This window comes from Candoia aspera, chromosome 8 (genome assembly GCF_035149785.1).
Source record: "Candoia aspera isolate rCanAsp1 chromosome 8, rCanAsp1.hap2, whole genome shotgun sequence".
Taxonomy (NCBI): domain Eukaryota; kingdom Metazoa; phylum Chordata; class Lepidosauria; order Squamata; family Boidae; genus Candoia; species Candoia aspera.
Window position 1 is genome coordinate 7,363,703 of NC_086160.1, and position 26,905 is coordinate 7,390,607.

Consider the following 26,905-nt stretch of genomic DNA (forward strand, 5'->3'; position numbering starts at 1 on the left):
TTTCCTCTAAAACAATTTTTCCCTTGCGGTGAATATATAAAAGAAACATTTTTATAACGTATTTCCCCCTCCCTAAAACATAATCAAATGTTATCCTCAAACTTTTGAACAGACTTGTTCATCATTTTATTTTTGTCTTGACATTTCATTCTTGTTTAAAGGGCTTTTTCATCATCATTCTGTTTTTATTTTCTATATTCTTATTTTGATTCAGACCTCAGAGGCTGTTCTTTTTTTCTTATTCTACCTCTATTTATTTTTATTGACTACTTTCTCAAATCGCCCTCAGCCACGACCACCCCCCGCCCCGTCCGAAATGGTCCCGCTGCAGCGCTCGGTTTTCCTTCGGCACACGGCGCACCCCCCAATCGTGTGCGAATGGTTTTGTCCCGCTCCCCCTCCGACAGGTCCGACGACGCCGGCCCGACGAGCAGGGAATCCCTTTGGTTCTCCCACCCGGCAGGTCCCTTCGTCTCGCGAGACTTGAGAGTCCAGTTCCCACGCCTGTTGCGCCTGAGCCTGGGGCGGAAGGGAGACGGGGAGAGAGAGCGAGCGAGGGAGAGACAGCCGGTGGGCAAAGTAAGTAAGCGAGTGGGCGGGACCGAACGCGGCGTTCTCGTCTTTTTTTCTTCTTAGCCCCTCCCTTAATTAAAGAAAAGGAGGAGGCTCGGCCGTGCCGCCCACAGGTTAACCGCCGCGCGTGCGCGTTGATGGCTGTCCAGGGAGCGTGAGGGAGAGGGAGAGGGAGAGGGAGAGGGCGGGGGTGCGCGGGCGCGCGCACCTGCCCGCACGCACGCCCTCGCGCAGGCGCGCGCGCGCGGCAGACCCCATTGGCTGCTTCTCGCGAGAGTAGGAGTTTTGGCGAGAGTTTGTGGAAGATGGCGCCTGTTGTGACAGGGTAAGTGCGGGGGGGTGCGCGGCACAGTTCCTCCGGAGTCGCCCCCTCTCGCCCTCCCGCGAGGCCCCCGGCCTTGGCCTCCCGCGGGCCGCTCCTCGGCTGGCCGGGGCGTGGGACGCGGGACGCCCTCTCGGTTGGGGACCCCCGGGGCTCCTTCCGCGGAGGACCGGCGGGGCGGGAGGCCGCGTCTCGGGCTCGTGGAGGCTGAGGAGTTCGGGGTGCCCCTGCGCTGCCTCGGGCCCGGGCCGGGGAGGGTCTGAGCGGCGACCGCAGGCTCCTCGGGCGCCCGCAGCCTGTGTCAGGGCGGGAACGTGTGAAGGCGAAGACACGTGAAGCCGCCTTTACTTATTTATTTAGCTGGGGGGTCCGGTTCCCGTCCCACTTCCCCTGCAGGAAGCCCGGGCGGTAAACGCAGCTCTTGCTGCTGAAAAACGCCAACCCCGTGAGGAAGGCTGGGTTGCGAGAGCGAGGGGGCGGCTGGTCCGGAGTCCCCCAGAGAGAGTCAGTGGCTGAATGGGGGCTTGGGCCTGGGTCTTCCCTCGCCCTGGGCCAGTGTGTAACCCGGTAGCGCTTTCAGCCTTCGGGCGTTGGTGTCTGGAGTCCCGTGTTGTGCTGCCGTTTTGCACCAGTTAATGTGGTGGAACTGAAGTCCCACAACGTTTCCTTCCCCCGTGAAAACAAGGGAGGACTTGACTCCCTCTCTCTCTGCTTGTTTCCTTGTTTGTTGTTCTGAGAGCTGGGAGCTTCAGTGTCCCTAGGTGGGAAAGGGATATGATGAGCATGCTGCTCTCAGACCATAAAAAAGTTTATTATTAATACTGAGAGTTTAGGTGGTGCATTATTCACTTCTGAGAGAGGACACTTATTAGTTTCTGTAGGAAGACTCAGCTGTTTGAGGGAGAGCTGTCATTTTAGCCCTATAATTATCTGGCTATAATGGCCACATCTGTTGCATAATAGCACTCATTTCCCCCACCTTTCTTGCACCACATTTGTAACCTATTTAAGGGCTGAGTTGCTCCCTGAAATTGGGTTGAGAGACACGTGCCTTGTGTGTTTGTAATTTGATAGATGTGATAATGGGAGATTCCTCTGCAAGGGAAGTTTTGGGTCACATAAATATACTGAACCTGTTCCGCTGTAAAATGTAGAGGTTCTCTTGTTTTTATGTTTCTCCCAAACCTATTCTGTATAAATATTGTTATTGCTACCACAAATACCAGTAATATATAAACTTTAGAGTTTTCATGTAGCCCTAAAACATATTGAGATGGGGGCTGGAATTGGACCTCAAGGTTTTTCAATTAGAGCGCTCATTGCGGTGTTACAAGTAAATGGTGGCTCAGTTAGCATTGATTATCTGAAAGTAGTTAACTTTTAAATGAGGGAGAGTATGATTTGCAGTTTTGAGTAGTTGCCTTGCTCACAGACCTTTTCAAAATATGTGAAATTGTTGTCTCTTTAATGTAAAATTCACTTGTAAAAATACTGAGAATTAGTATGCTGTGATTGTTTATTAGAACTATCATCGAGGTGCTGATTCTGTGTTGTCCACTGTAGTAATTTCTGCTTGTTCAGTTTTGTTATGGTACACTTTGTCTAAGTATTTAAAGGAATTCTTATTTCTTTTATTTATGATTGCTCATTGGTGCTGTGCTTTCCTCTTTTTTTTAAAAAAAAGCAGGATTTTTCTTTTTCTGAGAAAGCCAATTATTTATTTAATTAATTAATTAATTTATTTATTTAATTTCTGAGGAATCTGAAATCATGTCCTTGGATTCTAAAAGTTGGGACAATCAGATGAAAAGAGATGATTGCGGCTCAACTTTTCTGGGATGTAAATAAAATTAAAGATTTGCTATTTTTGTGAAGTAACTGATATCTCAACTAAATGGAAAATTATCACACTTTAAATAGTTACAAATTCAGAGATTTTGTGGGGGGGGGTGGGGGGAAGTCCCATATTTGTTGCCATAAACATTATGGTGTTTAAATTAAAATCTATTTCTGGCTCAAGTATTGACTTCTCAATAAAATCTGCTTTGTTTTGTTCTCGTGCTTTCTGGTGTTCTCATGAAATGGTAGTTTGGATGTTGTTATTCCTGAACATTTGCAGGGATCATGGAGAAAAGCTTAGATAGCTTTGCAGAGAAGACTGGGGAGTTTAGAAAACTGCCTGATGGTAGGATAAAGCAGCTCATGGTATTTCCGTGGCAGTTTCTTAATCTGGCCTTTAAAGTACTTGAAGGTATCTGAGTATGCTGAGCCTCAAAGCCTGTAATGATATATTTACTTAATGTCTTTCTTATATGCCTTTCAAAATGGCAGTCTTTTATTAGGATAGCTTATCATGTAAAACATAATCCCATATCAATATAATGTTAAATCAAATAAGCTTCATTTAAATATGCTAAAATTAAATAAATAATTGGCTTTCTGAAATTGTCCAGTTAAAAGTCAAAGAAATCTGTTCATAAGTAACTTACGTAGCCATATCTCTTTTGTAATTCCATAGGGTATGGACCATCAGTGAAGGCACCTTTTACTGTCCAGAAATCTTAATGTTCTTAACAGATGGCCAGCAAGTAGTCTATCTGATTTAACACATGGAGCATTTCATAATAGCACAGACATTCCTTCATGTTTCCTGAATCCAAATAATTTAAGAGTGTCAGGTTTCAATGCCAGTATTTTGAATTACAGTAGACCCTGAAACATACAGGCAACTTGTGCAGCAGGTATAAATTGATGTATTGTTATATAATGTCATTTGCAAAGCAAACCAGGTAGTTTGCTAAATAACTCAAGTGCATGTGATTTGATACTGCTATATTTTGAGAGATTTTTAAAGGAGTAAATGCCATGACTCTGAAACGTCAGTTCATGCCTGTGAAAGTTAAACTTCCCACACACTGTGCATCAAATGAACTTTCAGAAACTTGAATATGATGTGCATTATAAGAAAAAGTTGTTTTTCTTAATTGTAAAGTTGTATGGTTTTATTTTTAAGGCTCAAAATCTTCAGAATTCCAGTTGAAAGCCATATCCTACAGGCTTACTGCATGTCACAAGTAGGTCAGTGATGCTGCAGAACTTGTAATAACTTGTGGAAATTGCTGTGTATTGTAGTGACAGTATTAAAGGCACGCACCCATTTTATTTACCAATTTACACTGATGATTTGATTCTGCTAGAAATATTCTAGGCAGATATTTTTTAAGCCAGAGAAGGATGTAGAAAAGGATTAATATTAAAGTGCCTTGCAAATTATAAATTCAAGTTATTATCTTTGCATCTAACCTTTCTACAAAACAGTTCAGAATCATGACAGTCTTATGACGTGAGTTGAGTTTGCTCAACGTCTGAGCCTTTAGCTGAATTGAGATTTGAATGTGAGTTTTCTATATCTGGCATTCAAAGCATTATGCTACAGTGTCGTAGACTGGGAGGCAGGGGTGTGCGTCCCCTTTAGTTTTATTAGTAAGTTTCAGGGAAAACAAAAAGGATGCTTATTTTCTGCTATCTTTCCTTATGTTGAAATGCAGAGCTAAATATTAGTTACTTTTTGCCAGTGCACTGTAACTTCAAATTGGTAAACAAAATGTGCCTGAAAATAAATTTGTTCTCCTGATATAGGTTCCTTACACTTTTCTGAGAAATAATAGAAACAGGTTTCATTAAATGTAGCATTTTTAAAAAGTGCAGTCTTTATGTTTTACAGTATTTTAGTCTTTAAGTATTAATCCATACATGTAAATAATTGCTTACTTGAGACTTACATCAATTTCCCTCAGGTAAACAGCCAAGAAAGCTTTTAAAAAAAAAATAGATGAGCTTATTTGGGCAGTTATTCTAGATATTTATTTATTTATTTATTTATTTTTATATCCTGCCTTTATTATTTTTATAAGTAACTCAAGGCGGTGAACATACCAAATGCTCCTTCCTCCTCCTATTTTTTAATATATATTTACATATATATTATGTAGACACAGTTGTACGGGCTTACAGTCTGTCTGAATTTTTTGCAAGATTTTATTGCAGGGATAAGCAGTTTTTCTGTTTCCAAGGCAGCAGCAGCAAAGAAATGAGATAATTCTGTTAACAGCTGGGGCCTGTGTTTTTATGTGAGGGGGGTTGCATTTGGAAAAGAAAATCTAGGGTTTACCAGGCAGGTTTTTAATTATTTTTAATTATTTCCACAAAACGTCGATAGGAACTTGCGCTGTAACATGGCAAGTTATCATGAGGTGATGTTGGAGATGACTTTGGAGACTTCACAAAAGAGTTTTGTAGAGTTTGGAAACTCTACAAAAGAGAGTTGGGAACTGCCTGGGTTGTGTACCCCTGTTGTATTGTTATATCAAAAAGTTTCCTTCTTCCCTTAGAGACTTACCGATGTCATGAGCACTGATGGTGAGCAGGAGGGGGCCCCTATCCAGGGGGGAAAACTCATGCGTAGTAGTGAGAATTTGAGCTGTCATTCAGAGAGACACAGAACAGACCCGCCTGACTTTTGGGGTTTATCTGTCTGGGTTTTCCCACGCTTCTTCAGTTTGTTAGGATTTTCTGTCTACTGTAGCAGTAATAAAACACTAGAGACCTATTCCTCGTCTCGGCGTGGTTACTGCTTGTCAAGACAACCACTCTCAGAGACTGAGAATCCTTCTTGTCTTGTGTATCTAGAGTAAGGATCAATTTTCATTGCTTCTTGGTGCTTCTCCCTTTCTAGAAACTATTAGCATTCAAGCCAAATTCGTTTAGAAGTATTTTAAGTCATCCTCATTAGTTGTGATATTTGGTGGCTGAGAAGTTTATTTACGTATTAGGTTGACTATGAATTGCACTAGTTACTCACTGACATTTTGATAGGACAGGCTAAAAATCTAAAGTATTAGAAGTATGGTTAGGAACTTGATTATATTTAAAATTTAACATTACAAATAGACTTACTCAAAGGGAGTAGAATGAACTTTTTTTTGGTAAAATATTTTCTAAAAAGAGCCCTTCATCTTAAAGAAAAAATACTTCATGCCCATTTTTGTAGTGTTCTCCTAAACTTGCAGTGTTAGATAATATTAAAGAAAGCAGTGCTTCTAGTCCCCATCACCCTCTTTCCTGGCCTTCACAACTAATGGGAAGGTAGTTTGTTGGTTGTGTGGTATGGCTTCAGTCTGAAGAACAATGTGGACTCTTCTTGGCCGAATTATTTGTAATTTCTCACTGAAGTTTAGAACCCTTACATACATTTGCTGCCATGAATTTTCAGTATGTTGCCTATATTGAATGCCGCAGAGACTTTCAAGAACTTATTTTAACAAAGGCTTTTTAAGAAGGACAGGATAACGTGCTAGATAACTTCACTGAAGAAAGCAGGATGAAAAGGACAAGATAATTTCTTTAAGTCTTATGTTAATTTCTGATGAGTACGGGCTTCAATATTTGAAGTCACTGTATCAGTGAAGGGCTATAGTTCATATCACATTGGACATTTATTTATTTATTTGTTGTATTTCTTTACCGCCCATCTTGTAACAATGACTCTGGGAGAGTGGTAATTCATAAATGCAATTTATTTGTTTACAACTCAGGGCAGCTTACATAGCACTCCCCTCTCCAGTTGTTCCAGTAACAACCATGTGAAGTAGGTGGGGCTGAGAGTGAAAGTGGTCAAGTGAGTTTCCATAGTTGAGGGTGGGCTTAAACCTGCTTCTCTCTGGCCCTAGACTACTGTTTTAATCACTACACCAAGCTGGCTCTAGTGGTTAAGGCACCGGGCTAGAAACTGGGAGACCGTGAGTTCCAGTCCCGCCTTAGGCATGGAATCCGGCTGGGTGACCTTGGGCCAGTCCCTCTCTCTCAGCCCAACTCACCTCACAGGGCTGTTGTTGTGGGGAAAATAGGAGGAGGAAGGAGTATTAGGTATGTTCGCTGCCTGGAGTTATTTATAAGAATAATAAAGGCAGGATAGAAAATAAATAAAAAAATGTCAGCTCAACATTTTTTTCGTGCATTTATTTGGTGGGTATTTTAATGCTACTTAAATAGCATCTTGAAGGCTTTCACTTAGAAATAATTGAAAACAAGAAACTTCTCTTCAAAGTTTAAAATTGAAATCAGTAATAAAGCTGTTTCTGTGTGTTCATTTGTTATGCATGTTAGAAGCTCATTCTTACTAAAACAGCTAGGGCTTTGATTTGCTAGCAAGGGACCAAAAGTTTATTTTATTATGCATTCGTTCTTTAGATTTATATCTGTCTTTCCTCTAGGAACTCAAGAACTTTTTTCTTACCACAATCTTTGTGGTGAGGGGTTACGCTGAGAGATAGTGACTGCCCAAAGTCACCCATGAGCTTCCGTGGCTGAGGGAAACCTACCCTTGTTTATGCATTTGTGGACACTCTAGTCTGGTTTCTGCTGACGTTGTGATTACTATGAAACATTAGTTCAGGATCTGCTTTTAAGTCTGCTAATATTTAAAGCTTTATCGTTTAAGCCAGCTTTTACAGTTGTGTCTATTACATATCAAACATGTGTATTACCTGATGCATCCATGGATAACAAACTGTTTTTATATTAAACATCCTGAATAATGCTTTATTCTAACTATTTGGGATGGTTGTGATATAGAATAATTCTACAGTATAGCTTAAGACGTTACTTAGATTGCTGATATATGACAGGATTGCATTTTTATTCAGTCTGAGGACTCCAGGCATTCTTTCCTCCCTTGTAATAAATGTTACCTTCTTCTTTTTCATTTGTTACATAGTGTTTGAACAAGCTTTTCATGTAAAGAAATATAGAGCCAATTAATGCTAAATTTGGCCAATAGTCAGTGTAATTTTATTTAATCAAATTTAGCTTGCCTGTTTACTTGGTCATCTTAGATTTTATCAAGCCCCCTTTCATGTTCTAAGAGGTACTTCACACTGTTATATTACACATCTGTACAAAAAGTCTATAATAGGAGCAGTCACCTTTCTTCTTATAAATATATATTCACACCTGGGAAGAAACCATTTAAATGTATGGAATGTTCGGTATCTTGTAGGTCTTAAATTTCTGCAAACTGCCTTAACTATTTATTCAGTGTAATAAATAACCAGAAAGTTGAAAAATAATAGGTAATTTCCGAATGTTGGACAGCAGACTAAATAACTGAAAGTATGTAACCTACTAATGAGCCATATATCATTTTGAAGAACTTGCTGCTAGGTATATGCTACAGGAAGACCTCAAAAGCAACCAGCTAACTCTAAGATAACACTGTAATGCTCATCTGAAAGCACTGTGGTAATAATGATTTTTATCATTGCTGTCCTGAGCACTTGAAAAATAATTAATTGAGCTGTGTTAGATTTTCTGCAGTTAAAGATCTGCAGTATTTGCATTTCTGTTTTATATGTCCAGTGAGTTGGTTTTGTTGGTGTGCTCTTTTCCTTTGGTGTATAAGCTCCCCCATCTGGCAATACACTGCATTTTTCCTGGTTTTCTTCGTCTAATACAGTATTTGTTTGGTAGGAGATTCCTTTTTATAGGATAATGTTCTCATTTGGAGTCTTTGCCTGAGACACTGTTAATCTGTTCAGTGCATGTTTTTGAGTACTTTAAGGATGGGAGTAAGAGCTATGTGGATGGGGAAAATAAATGCAGAAACTTGTGTCTGAAATGCTCAGCAGGGTTTATGCAATGTGTGAGCCTTAGGGAATAGATAATGCCATGTATGCTTTTATGCCCCCAAGTTGATGGCTATATAATTCAGTTTTTAAAGGGAAGCTTTCTTCTGTTCTACAGTATATCAGTTAATGCTCTGTAGATCTGTTTGTGGATTTGTTCGAACAATGGCAGTAATATGGATCCCCTTTCTTCATTTGCAGTATTTAAAAAAAGAAAATACTTTATCTCATCTGGTAGTGACCCATTTCTGCCTAGGCTGTTGTGTGAGTATTTAGGTGAGTGAGGAAACTGCAACTTCCCCCACCAATCATCCTGGGAGAATGATACCTTTGAGTCAGTTGTAGGGATTATAGTTACTCATAGTGCATCAACATGAAGAAGAACTGTGTGGCACAGTGGGATTTCTAATTAATGTTTTGCATTAAACCATGCTATGTACTATGATATGAGTATATTTAATATTATTCAAAGCATGCAAAACATGATAAAATCATATTAATTGTTCCATTGAAGTTTTCTGATGAATTCTCTTATTTATAATAAGAATTGAAAAGGTGAATGTGAATATGCATAGTACTCTATTGTGGGGGAAAACCTGGCATTTACAAATACATATCCAACTGCACAGCATAGTTGAGAAATTGTAGCCTGGGATTCTAACCTACTTCCAGGCAATTCTATTGTTGCTTCTTTCTCAGTCTCTGTTTTTGTCAAGAGCGAAGGTGTACATGGGTTGAATCATTAGGTGAAGTTCTGCTTTGTACTTATGAAATATGGTAGTAGTTTCTGCCTGGAGTTGATGAAGCTGTCTGCCTCACACTAAATTATAGTGGGATTAGTTAGCAAGTTCTTAAAGAGTTTATTAGAGCTTTTGCTATCAGTAGTAATAGTAGTAGCATTAGAAGTTAATTTCATGGATTTTAAAGATAAAGAAGCCCTTGAGTGGAGCTTGAATCCTGGTGACTAATGGACCCAACTGTGCAATTTTCTTGGCCATGGTTCAAAAGTGGGCTGGCACTGCCTTCTTCCAGGATGTTTTTTAACTTCCAGTTTAGCCTACAGCCTTGACATTCCCAATCAAATAGTGTCCAGGCCAGACTTTGTTTTGCTTCTGAGCCCTGACAATGTGAGCCAACAGCTGCTACCTACTGAGACCAGTGTTTTAAACAGAGGAAGAGATGCCAGTTGCAGGTGTACACACCTAGAAATGTGATGCAGAAAGATGGTCCCCTTGTCCCAACCCATTTATCTAACCAAGTGTTTTTATCCATAGAACTTTTTATGAGTAGTTCTGTGCTGATTTTGTGTAGTTCATGTTGAAGCTTCCTAACCATTTGAAACCATGTTAATTGTGGGTTCTTGAATGTGTTGTTCCAAATGAATGAACAATGAAATACATTTTTAAAAGCAATATGGCTAACCAGGCATTTCTTTGAATTCAGAAATATTATTTTTCTAACCAATGGTGAGGGGGAAAAATCCCTTGGCCATTTAGCTATGATAGAAGTATATATTGTTTATGTGATAAATGGGAAGAGGACGATGAAGGGGTAAATGTGAAATATTATCAGTGGCAAGTGAAAGGGAAGAATGATTTTATCTCACTCCTTTCCCACAAGATCGGTTGTGTGTTGTGTTCAGTCTGTGAAAAGGAGAATAAAGGAAGAACTGTTAGTCCAGGATAAAGGAGATGATAGGAGAGCATCTAGCTTGTTGAATTTAGTTGAGTCTAGAGGACCAAATGAATAATGCCCCCAAATAATAAAAGTTCGCAAATGAAATTCAGGGCTCTTCTCCTCATTGAGGATTCTTGGAGTATGGGTCAAACGAAATATTGGTATGTCTTCAGGCTTCTATCTTAAAAAATGCAGAAATGTGGCTTTAGAAACTTGCAGACTTGACATTGATACATTGGACATTTTTAAACAGTCTATAAGTGTTTTTAAAAATGTGCTGAGTAGTTAAGTAATTATTGGTTGTCCAGACCCAAGCTATAGGTCACGCTTAACTATAGATTATAGACTCATTTGTAATGAGCCAGACTCATTAGGGGAGAGTATCCTCCTCTTCTGAAATTTGGACATAGAGATGTGAGTCTAGAGTAGCTGCTAATTTTAAGCTGATAAGAAGAAATGTCCCATCAAGTACAGTAATAGTACTATTATTTTCTGTCTTAAGCTATAGTTAGAATATTTTGGCACCAATTTTGAGAAGGATACTGAGAAATTGGAATGTACATAGAGAAGAGAGGCCAACGGAAGTCAAAGGTCTTTTAACCAAGCCTTAAGAGAACCAGTTAAAATAATTCAGTCTATTTAGCTTGGAAAGGGAAAAAAAGGGAGGTGAAATAGCTGTCTTCAAATACCTGAAGGGTTGTCTCGTGCTTTTAATACATAGGGAAGGCCTTGAACTGATGGATAGAATTGCAAGGAAATTATTTTGGCAATAGGTTCAGAGAAGCTTCTGAATGATAAGAGCTCTTGAATGGAATGCATTGTCTTCAGAGATGATAGACTCTTCTTTGCTAAAATTGTTAAAGTAGATGTTAGACTGGGAGGGGGGTAGTAAATGGGATGCTTGTTGTTTATTTGTTCAGTCACTTCCGACTCTTCGTGACTTCATGGACCAGCCCACGCCAGAGCTTCCTGTCGGTCGTCAACACCCCCAGCTCCCCCAGGGACGAATCCGTCACCTCTAGAATATCATCCATCCACCTTGCCCTTGGTCGGCCCCTCTTCCTTTTGCCTTCCACTCTCCCTAGCATCAGCATCTTCTCCAGGCTGTCCTGTCTTCTCAGTGTGTGGCCAAAGTATTTCAGTTTTGCCTTTAATATCGTTCCCTCAAGTGAGCAGTCTGGCTTTATTTCCTGGAGGATGGACAGGTTTGATCTTCTTGCAGTCCAAGGCACTCTCAGAATTTTCCTCCAACACCACAGTTCCAAAGCATCGATCTTCCTTCGCTCAGCCTTCCTTATGGTCCAGCTCTCGCAGCCATATGTTACTACGGGGAACACCATTGCTTTAACTATGTGGACCTTTGTTGTCAGTGTGATGTCTCTGCTCTTAACTATTTTATCGAGATTTGTCATTGCTCTTCTCCCAAGGAAATGGGATGCAGTGTTCATTAAATGTTTGTTCCTTGCATCAAGATTCTTGTGTTGTTTGTGTTGAGATTATATTAAGAGATTTTTGTGAACATTGCCAGTTTTCCATTTTTTAACATTTTGCTTGCTGTGGTCATTTGGTATTTGGATCTGAAACTCAACCACTGCATTTTACTTGGTTTACTGAGTGTGGTACTTGCCCTTAGTATTCACCGGATACTTAAAAATGTGTCCCTGATCCCAAATGTTTGAAGACTCTGTTATAGTTGCACCTTGCATTGTAGAAGCTGCTTTGGCCATTGGATTAAGCGGTCACCAACAGGTTTTCCAAATCTACTGTATTTATCTGAGAGGAAGTCAGTTCTGAATGTTAGCTCTCCCCTCTTCCTTTGGAAGAGGAGGTAGGTAAAAATAAGTGAAGATAGATCAAACTCCTGTGCAGACCCCAGTTTCCTCCTGTGTCAAACCAGAGTTGCCATCTCCAGTTGAAACCAGTTTTGGGTGGGTATTATGCTCCCCAAAAGCCATGCTTCAAAAAAGAGTAGGGCCAGGGCAAAGAAAAAGGAATATTGGTTGAATTAATAACTACTGATTAAATTTAGTTTCCTGTAAAAGAAAGTGCCACATTTATAAAATTGATCCTGCCTGTGCTAGCAGGTCTCTCTCACATGCAGAAACAGAAAAAATCCTATCCACATGTTGAAAGAAAAGGATACTTTTAATATTTATTTGCTATATTGTTAGAAGACGTATGTCCTTTCTTTCCGAAAGAAAGATATACATCTTCTAACAATATGCATACAATGCTTTCCAAAGCATTTATTTCTTGTTAATGCCCCTTCTGCTCTACACCACCGGCTTGCTGGTGCTGGATGAGACTAGAGTTTCCAATAAGTGCTTGCAGATCTGGGGGTGCTGGTGGTTGCAGCTGCACAGCCCTTTAGCTGGAGGGAAAAAGCAATCTCCGTGCATCCTTTCAATCTTGGGATGTCTGCTACAGAAACATTTGATTTTTCATAAAATATCTTTGATGTATCCCTAGTTTCTGTGGGGAGTTTCTTTTGAACTATTGTGCATTGCAAATGCTCTGCCAGACTAATTCCAGGCAGAAGGCTTGTAAATTTATTATGACTTGCCTAATTCTAGCCTATAAGTTTGAGTGATGTATGCTCAAGAACAAGCAGTTCATGTTAATTACATAGAAGATTAGGCTACCTTTGATAACATAGCACTGGAAATTATTGGACTTCAGTGGAAAGCCTGAAAACCTTCCTACCTTGAAGCTAAAAAACCAAACAAACTAAAGTTAATATTGTATTAATGATTTGAAGCCATTTATGTAAATGGAGCCTTGAACCTTTAAACTTGTTTGTAGTAAGGGAAAAAAAAGCTTGATGGGGCATCCTTCCCTTTAAACGTTCTGTGGAGTGTAGTTTTGTCTGCCCTTGAACTTATATGGAATGACTGAGATGACATGGTCATAGACAGGTTAGGACAGTTTAATGGAGAGAGAACAGTACTATATTTATTTATTTGTTTTCTATCCTGCATTTATAATTTCTATAAATAACTCAAGATGGCGAACATACCTAATACTCCTTCCTCCTCCTATTTTCCCCACAACAACAACCCTGTGAGGTGAATTGGGCTGAGGAAGAGTGACTGGCCCAAGGTCACCCAGCCAGCTTTCATGCCTGAGGTGGGACTAGAACTCTCATACCACACCTGACTGGCTCTTGGGCTGAGAGAGAGGGACTGGCCCAAGGTCACCCAGCCAGCTTTCATGCCTGAGGCGGGACTAGAACTCTCATACCACACCTGACTGGCTCTTGGGCTGAGAGAGAGGGACTGGCCCAAGGTCACCCAGCCAGCTTTCATGCCTGAGGCGGGACTAGAACTCTCATACCACACCTGACTGGCTCTTGGGCTGAGAGAGAGGGACTGGCCCAAGGCCACCCAGCCGGCTTTCATGCTAGGCCTTATGATAAATATGGGCATGTAGCCTCTCTCTCTTTCTCGCTCTCTCTATGTATATATTCAAACTTTTGCACTCTGATTCTTTGCACACCTGCACATAGCAAGCACTGTGGAAGGATTTTGGCTACTTATAGCAGATGAATGCAATAGAGAAACAACAGAAGGACTTCTTTTTGGATAGATACCCTTTCATTGCTAAACTTCCTAAAGAATTTAGGGCAACATGTATTAGATTCACGGGTCCTTCCCCACCCCTCATTTTATCCTTGGAATGCTACTGTGACGTAGTTTAATCTGAGAATTAGTGACTGACCCAAGGTCACTAAACTTCCTTGTGACTTAAGAGAAAGACAATGTTAAATATCCTGTCTGCTATTCTTTAGAGGTTTGGTATTCACAAATGCTTTATAATAAAGTGAAATAGATTAAAGCTTTGAAAAAGTTGGTGCAGATGTGTGATAAAGATTGCTTTTGAACAATTAATTTGAAATTGTTTCTCAAAATTTATATCCTCTCACTAGTTACATTACTTTAATTACATTACTGTACAGCTGGGTTCTCTCAATGAGTTAAGCCAAAAACAAAAGAAATTACATTATGAATAAGCATGGTTTAATGCAATATGTGAATCATGCCTTGTAAGAATGAGCAAAATCCTTCAGTAATGTATTTTGGCCTATCGTACACTTGGTAATCTCCTCCCACCCAGCATGCTTGGATTATTTATGGATTTTGTATGGCTGTGTTGATTTGGACAAACATTACATTGAAGCGAATATTTGCAGCTCAGGGTTGAACTGTGGAGTCCCTGGTGCTCTTTGAGCCCTGTTGTTTTCTTGCAGACGTTTCATTGCCAGACGAGGCAACATCTTGAGTGCGAACTTTGGTTCGCACTGAAGCTTTTGCCTAGTCTGGCAATGAAACATCTGCAAGAAAACAACAGGGCTCAAAGAGCACCAGGGACTCCACAAACATTAAATTCATGTAAAGTTGGAATATAAAATGTATATAGATAAAAAAATAAAAAATACAAAGCTTAAGAAAGGGTGTCTTCAAGATGAGCTTGACTTCTGGTGACTTTATGGATATATCCATGTGGTTTACTTTGCAATAATGCAGAAATGCTGTTTTGTCAAATTCCTCATCTAGGCTAAACCTTTGGTATTTCCTGATGGTCTCCCATCCAGTTACTAACCAGGTACTCCAGTCTCCTAGGTGAAGCAATAGGAGAGATGTGAAGCAGCTTCTATAAATTATAAGGGACTAATTCAGACTGGTCAGCGGCGGCTAATACCGATCAATAATAAATAAATAAGCTTCTGTTCGTATGGATCAAAATACTGATTTGCTAAAAAATGGATTTGCACAAAGTAGGCAGGGGTTGCTGTCTACAAAGCTTAAACAAGAACTCATTGCTTATTCTTTTCTCTGCAACAGAAAAAGAGTTCTGTAAGCCTCTAATAGAAGATTTAGAAAGCAATATTTAAGGGACACCTGGCAGCAACTGATTACAGTAGTGAAAGACAACACTTCTACAACATTTTGGTTGGGGAACCATTGAATTCTGAGCCATCACGAGCAGAATGCCATACCCATACTGGAGCTAGATGTGAATTTCCTGCCTCTCTAATCCCCTGCTGGAATTCAGAGGTATCTAAATTGCATTTTTTATTTATGGGACTTACCCAGCACTTCAGTCTGGCTGGAGTTTAGGCAATGTACCATTTATTATACATTATAGTAAAACACTAATACAACAGGACAATAATTAGTAATAAAAGGACCTGACCATGTCTTGTTTCCCTTTGAGTTGGTTAGGAATAATGCAGAGTGGAGAGGGACAGTGTTGGCTTTACTTTAAATTTACATTAATATTTAGTAGTTAGCTCTTACAAATCCCTAAAGCTTGGGGTCTAGCCATTATAATCCCCATCTTTAAGAAGGGTATGGATAATGATCTAAGTATTGCCTGATCAATCTCTCAAACTTTATGCCAGGAATTTTATACTGGAAACTGCAAGACTGGTTGGACTCTGAGAACATTTACATAGATTAACATGTGGCTTTAAAGCTCAACAGTCCAAGGTAGTTCAGGGTTGGAGCTTCACTTTGGTTTATAAATATGCCCATAAAGTTGGCCCAATATGCAGAATTTGTAATTTTCAAACAAGACTTTGATTCAGTCTCTAAGGTCAAGCTTTAGACTTCTTCAGTAGATTGCTAACTGCTCATTCTCTTATGTAAACCACTGACCAATATTACTTGGAGAGCCAAAGTGGGACATCTTTTGGAAGCAATACCCACATGGAGAGTAAAGTTAGGATGAATTTTTGTTCTACAACAATTACATAGTGGTATAGTAAAGTGTTCTTTAAAACAGAATCCCTAGACTTAGAGACATACTTTGCTATATGGAAATTACATGGTCATTTTGTTTAAACAGAACTTTGAAAGCATTTTTCCTCTTTTACAAAAACACTTGCTGCAAATTAACTTTAATAAAACTTAAGTTTGTGACTTTTGTAAGAGGACTAAAAAAAGAATATAAGCCTTGATGGATGTAGGGTTGAGCAAGCAACATGCTTCACATACTTGGGGTTGTTTGTTACGCTGCAGTAAGTTCAGTATTTTATACCTCCACCACACCTGAGAGCCAAATATGTCTGAGGTATGATAAAGCTGTTCGAGGCCGAGATCCTCACTGGTTCAATTTTATGGTGTATGAGGCAAATCAGTTTTTGAGGAAGGCATTGCAGGTGGCTAGTTGTGTACTAAAGGGTACTCTCTGTATTGCAGTGGGATTAACCAAGGGTGAGACAAAGACAAGGTTTATACATAAAAGTGTGTTAAAGCTCATTTTTCATCTCAGATTGGCCCCCTCTAAACTTTCTTGATAATTAGTTGTCCCTATGGAGCTGAGGATAAATTGCTGTGTCATGAGTTCACATTGGATGGGCTGATGACCTTGAGCTATGAATAATGTTCAGACAAAGGATTCTGGATATGGAAACTCAGAATCTCCAAATAAGCAGAGTTAAGGCACCAGTAGAATAGTTTCAGACCATTCATTTATTCATGTAATTATGCAAATGGAATAAATTGTTGATTGTATCAGTTGACTAAATCAGTGCTTCCCATACCTGGATAAATTACTGAAAATTGGGTAAAAGTGGTTTTTCTTTGGGTAAAGACCCACAAATCCATTAAACTGACTTCAAGTGTTTTACCTACATTGGGTAAAAAGGACTTTCTGATAAGCGGTTTGGGTTAATGAAGGAAAAAGTTTGGGAAGCACTGGACTAAATAGACATAGTTTGCAAAGCAGTCTAGTCAGTTGATTTCATTTATATGATTTTCATAATTTTGCATCATTTGTATAATTATATAAGCAAGCAAAAGACCTAAAATATGTTAGATAAATTTGAATTTAATAAATATAGTATTTAACTTTACCAAATATCCTATCTCCCAGTTGGTCCATAAAAATTGAGATTTTACTGTACCATCTTTTCCCACCCAAGACTTTAAATAATCAATATAGCCAAATTCTCTGTGATATCCTCTCTTTCCTTCATATGCTTACCTGGCAGTTTTACCAGGATATTATACATCTAGTTGTAGTCCCGCCTTGGGCACGAAGCCAGCTGGGTAGTCTTGGGCCAGTCACTTTCTCTCAGCCCTAGGAAGAAGGGAAGGGCAAACCACTTCCGTAATACCTTGCCAAGAAAACTGCAAGGACTTGTCCAGGCAGTCTCCAAGAATTGGACATGATTGAATGGATTAAATAAAAAATTCATATATTTATCATATTTTTATCACTGATATAAAGATTACTGATATCATTTATCTTTTTATAACCTAATTTGTTATGCTTGTTTGGTCTATACCTATTAGTAACTTTAATAATGGTGAGTGGTGGTAATGATACACATTTGAGTTGAGTAGCACCGTTTTCCTCTGCTCTATCTCAGATGCATCAGTTTACACCTAGCTGGGCCTCCAAGATGCCCCTCTGAAATATAGCAGTCTAAAAGTCCCTTGCATTCTGTCCTACCATGGAGCTGAAGAGAAGAGTATAGACTATTCCTCTAGTTGCTCTAGGCAACTAGTTTTTTCTGAACTGGCTGGCTGGATGCTGTTACCTTACCACCCCCAGCTCCCCCAAGGTCGAGTCCGTCACCTCTAGAATATCATCCATCCACCTTGCCCTTGGTCGGCCCCTCTTCCTTTTGCCCTCCACTCTCCCTAGCATCAGCATCTTCTCCAGGGTGTCCTGTCTTCTCATTATGTGGCCAAAGTATTTCAGTTTTGCCTTTAATATCGTTCCCTCAAGTGAGCAGTCTGGCTTGATTTCCTGGAGTATGGACTGGTTTGATCTTCTTGCAGTCCAAGGCATTCTCAGAATTTTCCTCCAACAGCACAGTTCAAAAGCATCTATCTTCCTTCTCTCAGCCTTCCTTATGGTCCAGCTCTTGCAGCCATATGTTACTATGGGGAATGTGAAAGGTGAAAGGTCCCCTGTGCAAGCACTGAGTCATGTCTGACCCTTTGGGGTTGCTGCTTTCTTAGCAGACTATATCAGGGTGGTTTGCCATTGCCTTCCCCAGTCATCGCTACGGGGAACACCATTGCTTTAACTATGCGGACCTTTGTTGTCAGTATGATGTTTCTGCTCTTAACTATTTTATCGAGGTTTGTCATTGCTCACTTCCCAAGAATTAAATGTCTTCTGATTTCCTGGCTGCAGTCACTGTCTGCAGTAATCTTTGTGCCTAGGAATACAAAGTGTCATGAGTAAGGATGGCGAGCAGCATTTCTTGGTTTTCTGAAGACATTTCTAAACGTATCTCCTTAATTCCTTGTTCCTCCCTCTTTCGATGGGAGTAGGAGTTTGTTAGGATTGATGTCCTAACAACCAGGAAACACACTGAGACATGGAACTGGTCTCTAATATTTATTGCTAGTACTTAACAGGAATCCTAACAAACTGAAGAAGCGTGGGAAAACCCAGACATATAACCCCCAAGGGTTAAGGCGGTCCCGATCTGTGTCTCTTTGAATGGCTGAACAATTCATCAGTGCTACGCATGCGCTTGACAGTCTGGATGGGAGCCCCCTGCTCGCCATCCTTACTCATGACACTAACTGAAGATTAAAAGGTAAAGACAACTCAGTGCAAGCTCAAATGGTGATTGCATTCGTTCAGCATTACAGAAGTTGTTTGTCCCTGCTTTTTCCAACTTAGCATGCTAAACAACAACCCTGATCTTGTCAGGCAGTCCCTCATCCAAATATGAACCAGGGTCAAGATTAGCTCTAGTTAGCTTCCAAGATTCTCCAGCAACAAATCGTTACCTTGTCGTGGTGCTAGAGCTTGAGCACCTCAATGATGCCATGAGCTAAACCGTGAAGGGCCACCCAAGACGGGAAGGTCATGACAGAGAGGTCAGACTAAATGCGATCCCTGGGGAAGGTAATGGCAACCCACCCCAGTATTCTTGCTGTGAAAACTAAATGGATCAGTACAACCAGAGATGTGTGGGTATACCATCGGAAGATGAGACCCCCAGGTCAGAAGATGGTCAAAATGCTACGGCGGAGGAACAGAGGATGAGTTCAACTAGCCCCAGACGTGATGACGCAGCTAGCTCAAAGCCGAAAGGACAGCTAGCGGCCGACGGTGCTGGTGGTGAACGGTGAATCCGATGTTCTAAGGATCAACACACCATTGGAACCTGGAATGTAAGATCCATGAGCCAGGGCAAATTGGATGTGGTTATTGGTGAGATGTCAAGATTAAAGATAGACATTTTGGGCGTCAGTGAACTGAAATGGACTGGAATGGGCCACTTCACATCAAATGACCACCAGATCTACTACTATGAAGAAGAGGACCACAGAAGAAATGGAGTAGCCTTCATAATTAATCGTAAAGTGGCTAAAGCAGTGCTCGGATACAATCCAAAAAACGACAGAATGATCTCAATTCGAATTCAGGGCAAGCCAGCTAACATCACAGTGATCCAAATATATGCCCCAACCACAGATGCTGAAGAAGCTGAAGTAGAGCAGTTCTATGAGGATCTGCAGCACCTACTGGACAACACGCCTAAAAGAGATGTTATTTTCATCACGGGAGACTGGAACGCTAAGGTGGGCAGTCAACTGACACCTGGAATTACAGGTAAGCATGGCCTGGGTGAACAAAACGAAGCAGGACATAGGCTGATAAAATTTTGCCAAGACAACTCAATGTGCATAACAAACACTCTCTTCCAACAACCTAAGAGACGGCTTTATACATGGACTTCACCAGATGGACAACACCAAAATCAGATTGACTACTTCCTTTCCAGCCAAAGGTGGCGGACATCTATACAGTCGGTAAAAACAAGACCTGGAGCTGATTGTAGTTCAGATCACAAACTTCTTATTGCACAATTTAGGATCAGACTAAAGAGATTAGGGAAGACCCACAGATCAGCTAGACATGAGCTCACTAATATTCCTAAGGAATATGCAGTGGAGGTGAAGAATAGATTTAAGGGACTGGACTTAGTAGATAGGGTCCCGGAAGAACTATGGACAGAAGTTCACAACATTGTTCAGGAGGCGGCAACAAAATACATCCCAAAGAAAGAGAAAACCAAGAAGGCAAAATGGCTGTCTGCTGAGACACTAGAAGTAGCCCAAGAAAGAAGGAAAGCAAAAGGCAACAGTGATAGGGGGAGATATGCCCAGTTAAATGCAAAATTCCAGAGGTTAGCCAAAAGAGATAAGGAATTATTTTTAAACAAGCAATGCGCGGAACTGGAAGAAGACAATAGAATAGGAAGGACAAGAGACCTCTTCCAGAAAATTAGAACCATTGGAGGTAAATTCCAGGCCAAAATGGGTATGATCAAAAACAAAGATGGCAAGGACCTAATAGAAGAAGAAGAGGTCAAGAAAAGGTGGCAAGAATATATGGAAGACCTGTATAGGAAGGATGACAATGTCGGGGATAGCTTTGACGGTGTGGTCAGTGAGCTAGAGCCAGACATCCTGAAGAGTGAGGTTGAATGGGCCTTAAGAAGCATTGCTAACAACAAGGCAGCAGGAGACGACGGCATCCCAGCTGAACTGTTTAAAATCTTGCAAAATGATGCTGTCAAAGTGATGCATGCCATATGCCAGCAAATCTGGAAAACACAAGAATGGCCATCAGATTGGAAAAAATCAACTTATATCCCCATACCAAAAAAGGGAAACACTAAAGAATGTTCAAACTATCGAACAGTGGCACTCATTTCACATGCCAGTAAGGTAATGCTCAAGATCCTGCAAGGTAGACCCCAGCAATTCATGGAGCGAGAACTGCCAGATGTACAAGCTGGGTTTAGAAAAGGCAGAGGAACTAGGGACCAAATTGCCAATATCCGCTGGATAATGGAAAAGGCCAGGGAGTTTCAGAAAAACATCTATTTCTGTTTTATTGACTATTCTAAAGCCTTTGACTGTGTGGACCATAAGAAACTGTGGCAAGTTCTTAGCGGTATGGGGATACCAAGTCATCTTGTCTGCCTCCTGAGGAATCTGTATAACAACCAAGTGGCTACGGTAAAAACAGACCACGGAACAACGGACTGGTTTAAGATTGGGAAAGGAGTACGGCAGGGTTGTATACTCTCACCCTACCTATTCAACTTGTATGCAGAACACATCATGCGATGTGCTGGGCTTGAGGAATCCAAGGCTGGAGTTAAAATCGCTGGAAGAAACATTAACAATCTCAGCTATGCAGATGACACCACTCTGATGGCTGAAAGTGAGGAGGAACTGAGGAACCTTATGACGAAGGTGAAAGAAGAAAGTGCAAAAGCTGGGTTGCACTTAAAGCTCAAAAAACCCAAGATTATGGCAACCAGCTTGATTGATAACTGGCAAATAGAGGGAGAAAACGTAGAGGCAGTGACAGACTTTGTGTCCTAACAACCAGGAAACACACTGAGACATGGAACTGGTCTCTAATATTTATTGCTAGTACTTAACAGGAATCCTAACAAACTGAAGAAGCGTGGGAAAACCCAGACATATAACCCCCAAGGGTTAAGGCGGTCCCGATCTGTGTCTCTTTGAATGGCTGAACAATTCATCAGTGCTACGCATGGGCTTGACAGTCTGGATGGGAGCCCCCTGCTCGCCACCCTTACTCATGACAGTTAGGATTAGTAGTAGTTATGTGGTACTCTCTCAGAAGTTCCTGTCTGACAATTATCTGATACTCTTTGCTATGTTGCTCCAGTGATTTCACTCAACACGGGTTAATCTCTGATTAGTTTCTGAACTAATTTTAAAATATAATCTAGTGGCACATAATAAAAATAACACTCATATTGCATTGGATACTGGAAGAGACCTCTAGTTAAAAAGAAAACACTTTTAATCTATTTTATCTCAGTGCTTAAGATTTAAGCATGCAAGTGCAGATCTTGTCAAAGCCCTTGAAATTTATGTGTGGTCAGAAGCCTGAGTATCATTTTTCCTCCCACAGTACCAGCAGCTTCTCACTGAGTTTGTCTATAGTTTGTGCTATTACTGCTTTATCTCTGTATCTTGCACGGCATTCCTCCTCCAGTCTAGTCAGCCAATTAGTGTCTTTTTTCATCCAACATAGCTGATGATCACTGGAGCACACACTGATATCCTTAACATAGTAGCTGCCTATTTGATGCCTTTCACTGAACTATGTTATATGTTGACAGGTTTAATAACGCCCGTAAGCAGTGATCTTGCCCTCTTTTACATGGTGCATGAAGCAGTCATATGTGAAAGACTCCAGATGTTACCACATCAAAGGACCAGCTTCATGTCCTGTGTAAAGGAAGTATAAGTTATATAGGCTAGCCTATGTTTTGAAAATTATTCAGCATAATTACCGAAATTCAGGAAATCTGATCTGGTAATATCAGTTGAAGCGATTAGACACCAAGTGTTGGTCTCATATTACTCAGAACTGTCATCTGTTATTATCTTGATAAAGGTAATTGAAATTGAATAAAAACAACAAAGCTTGGAGGGTAAGCTTTCACATGCTGTAGAAAAAGACAGTATCTCTCCTTGAACATTCATATTACCCATTCTGTGCCAACATGAGGTTGTGACTGGGTCGTGTGCACACAAGTAAGCTGAAGTGGTAGAGAACATTCCTGATGGCCAAGCAGGAAGAAGAGACGTCACAAATCGGTCTTTTTGTAAATGGATGTTTTGTGATTTGCCACGGCCAGTGTGACAACCCTTTTGTGAATAGGCAAACTCCTGGCAGCCATTTCATGAACATGTCTTTAATGTGCTTCAAAATTCTGAAGGAGTGTGGGAGCACCTTTTCCAAGTAACAAGTTTTATTGAAAGGTATGAACTTTTGTAGGCTGCAGCTCATGAAAGATTTTATTTTTATTTATTTAATTTTTATCCCGCATCTATTATTATTTTTTATAAATAACATACCTTTTAATAAATAATAAGGTAAATAAATTAAAGGTAAATAAATAATTTACCTTTTAATAAAGTTGATTGGTTGAAAAAGGTGCTGCTAGACTCCTCATTTCTTTCTTTCTTTCTTTCTTTCTTTCTTTCTTTCTTTCTTTCTTTCTTTCTTTCTTTCTTTCTTTCTTTCGCCACCATGGACTAACACTGCTCTACTCCTGTAATGTTTTCAAAATTCCAAATGTGCTCATCAGTTCAGAAAGGATGCCCAGTTCTTTTCTATAAGCAGGTGATTGCACAAGTGCAAGCATTATTAGGAAAACCCACTACATACATAGTATATATTTTATAGCTTTGTATGTATGAATTTACCTGTAGGTATTATTGAAATATGATAGTGTTAATAAGTGCTATGATATTGACGAGGTCCAGGAAGGAATGTACAATTAGTACATTAATTTCTGTTCTTAGTTTAAGAACTGTCATTAAGATTCCTTTTGGAAAGGTTGTCCTTGTTTAGTGACTACAATTCAGTCTGGCAACTTGGTCGTTAAGCAAAGCAGCTGCTAAGTGAAACTGTGACTGTGTTTATGATCTTACTTCGGCTTTCCTTTGCTTTACAGATGGAAGGTTGTAAATGCGAGGACTGCTTGCAGTTACTTGTTCATCACTATCGTAACTGAACAGTTGCTAAACAAGTCAGTCGCTGAATGAGGACTACCTGTGCTTTTTGTTGTTTGTTTTCTAATATCCATTGTGGTTTATTCAGAATCCATGTTAAGCATGTGTTGATTACTTTTTAAATATCCACCAAACTCTTTTTTCAAACTGAGTTAAATTGTAGGATATAACATTCATTAATACAGATATTATACAGAGATGGTAATTTTCTTACACATAACTGCTTATTTGATTTCCTGTATAAAGTAACAGTTGCTTTCTTAGGTAGGGAAGCCCTATTAACAGGAGGAATTCCTATATCCATTTGCCATCAAAATGCCACATTAAGATGCTAAGCTAACCAAAATATCTTTACATGGTATTGTATTATCGTAGGGTTGATTGTATACTATGAAAAATAACAGATTGGGAGAATAACTGCAGAATTTTCATTGCAATAGTCATTTTTCAGTTTTGTATTTATGTAACGTCAGTCAATGCTATCTTCATAAAACACTACATTGTAACATAAATCTGGAGTGTTATTCCTGTGGAAATAATGTTGAGGCTGATTTTCTTCTTTAGTCGTCTTCTGCTATTTATGCGTGATTAACGGATCGTGTTTCCTTGCAGTTATCTTTAGTGATTGCATATAAGTAGTATCCTACTCTTAAAAACCATAACGTATTTCAGACATTGGAAAAACATACAGAAGGTTTTTACATTGTGCCAAACTCTGATGTGGCTTGCTTGGTTTTGGCTGAATGTTTGGTGTGAAACCAGCTGTTATGGTTTGGGTTATAGCAGGGGCGGGCAACCAGCAACCCCCATTTCTTTTAATCTATGCCCAATTTAAAAATAGCTAATATAATTCAGCTCAATCATAACTTAATTCAGTTTGTTTTTATTAAGTAAGCAGTCACTCAGAATAGTAATTTTTGAAATATATTTCAGAGCAATAGGAGTTTCCATCCACCTGGTTTTGTCTTAGGCAAAACGCTTTTTTAAAACAAGTAAGGAACGTGGAAGCAAGAGAGATCCCTCAGCCAAGTTGGCATCCACTAGCACCATTTTGCTTGTACCTCATGCCCGTTTTGTTATTAATGACTTGTTTTTCTTTTTCCTACAGGAAATTTGGTGAGCGACCTCCACCTAAGCGGCTCACCAGGTAGGATTCAGGTCTTGTGTTATCTTGAGCAGGGCCCTTCCCCAGTGGTGTAAATTACACTCTCCGTTGCCTTGAGGGATGGTTGAAGCAGTCAGAGCTAGGAGAGCAGGCTGTCTGTTCTAGTGGCTTCTAAGTTCAGTTCTGTCATTCTCTGTACAGGAGTAGGCAGCTTCGTCTGCACCTTCACAGAGCTGTTAAGATTTCTCCTTACTTTTATCCTCCATGGAAAATGTGGAGACCAGCTTCTTCCTGCCTGCTACTACTGTCCTAACAGTCAGAAATCACGCTGAGATGCGGAGTAGGTCTCTAGTGTTTATTACTGCTACATAAGACAGAATCCTAACAAACTGAAGAAGCGTGGGAAAAACCCAGACAGATAAACCCCAAAGTCAAGGCGGGTCTGATCTGTGTCTCTTTGAATGGCTGCTCAACTCCTCAGTACTACGCATGCGTTTTCCACCCTGGATAGAGGCCCCCTCCTGCTCGCCATCAGTGCTCATGACATCTACAAAGAGAAAGCACCCACCCACCCCTGGAAATACATAAGTGTGGAGCTTTCCTTCCTTAATATTGAAGGTGAAAGGTCCCCTGTGCAAGCACCGAGCCACGTCTGACCCTTTGGGGGGATGCCGCTTTCGCGACGTTTTCTTGGCAGACCATAGCGGGGTGGTTTGCCATTGCCTTCCCCAGTCGTCACCTTCCCCAGCAAGCTGAGTACTCATTTTACCGACCTTGGAAGGATGGGAGGCTGAGTCGACCTGAGCCGGCTACCCAGGAGAGAATCCAGCTTCCGCTGGCATTGAACTTGGGTCATGGGGAGAGTTTCACTTGCAGTACTCCTGCCTACCACTCTGCGCCACATGAGGCTCTCCTTAATATTACTTCCGTAATATTACTCTATCCAGTCCACTGAGGCTGGTGGGGATCAGTCTGGTCACTAGATTGGACCCCGTTCTTTGTCTCTGATCTAGAGCACAAAAAATTGAGACTGAAAACTTGTTTTTGACAGTACAGTACTGTACCAGTTCAGGCTGCCTCAAGGCAATTGACTGTTTGAATTACTGTTTCCGCATAGAAAATCAGAAGTCTTGGAGAAGAATTCTAGCATAGTCTTTTCTTTGATAACACTAGTTCCGTGAACATTTGACCTAGAATTCCTCCTCTCTTCCCCAAGTCTGAGAGGCATGCAGTACTTTTTATGAGTTGTACCTATTTTTCAGGTAAACTAGATCTAAATGTAATGGATATTAAATAAACATGTTCCTCTTCTGCCTTAAAATAATATGGTCTAACAAGCATTTCTAAGTATATATTTATAGAACAGATCTAGATGATCAAGCTATGAAATAAACAAAGTTTTCATCTCTTTATGGGGTCTGTTCTTAACATAAAAATACCACAAAACCAAAAATATTTATTGGCCATTTTCCCAACATGTAGGACAAAAGTTAAAGCAGTACAGGAAGAATGATTCTTAAAGCGACCTTTATTCATTTGCCAAAAGGGTTCACATGCACCAGAGACTTAGAAAAATCAGCCAGTCATGAGCTGTTTCTCTTTAAAATCTAGTGATTCCAAACCATATGGGCCAAGGCAGGAAAAGCCCTCCATCTCTCTACTGCAGTTCAGAATTTCTGCAATGAGGGCTTATAAAACAAGCCCTGATTAGCTGAACTAGGGATACAGACAACACAGGTGCCCAGTTCTGCTTTTTGAATAACTCAAACACATCTTTAATTCTGCTGAGGATAGACCTTTCCAAACATCCACATCTGAGATCATCCCACCCATGCATCTGTGGTTGACGTACTGTGGCATTTCCATATCTTGGTGATGGTGTACATGTCCAGTTCCTTGCATATATTTATTTATATTAACTACTTAATTTTATCAGCTTGAGGAAGGTGGGAAGAATGTTTAGACCTAGCTGCAGCTGCCTTATTAGGCAGAATCA

At 40.2% G+C, this 26,905-nt stretch overlaps 1 protein-coding gene across 1 annotated transcript in view; it reads left to right on the forward strand.

Moving 5' to 3' along the window:
• Positions 1-836: 836 nt before the first annotated feature.
• Positions 837-26,905, forward strand: part of RBPJ (recombination signal binding protein for immunoglobulin kappa J region) — a 37,868-nt gene continuing 11,799 nt past the window's right edge. Inside the window, exons 1-2 of the mRNA XM_063309603.1 lie at positions 837-898; positions 24,913-24,951. Coding sequence (XP_063165673.1) covers positions 879-898; positions 24,913-24,951 — 59 coding nt within the window. The 5' untranslated portion in view covers positions 837-878. The remainder of the gene's footprint in view (positions 899-24,912; positions 24,952-26,905) is intronic.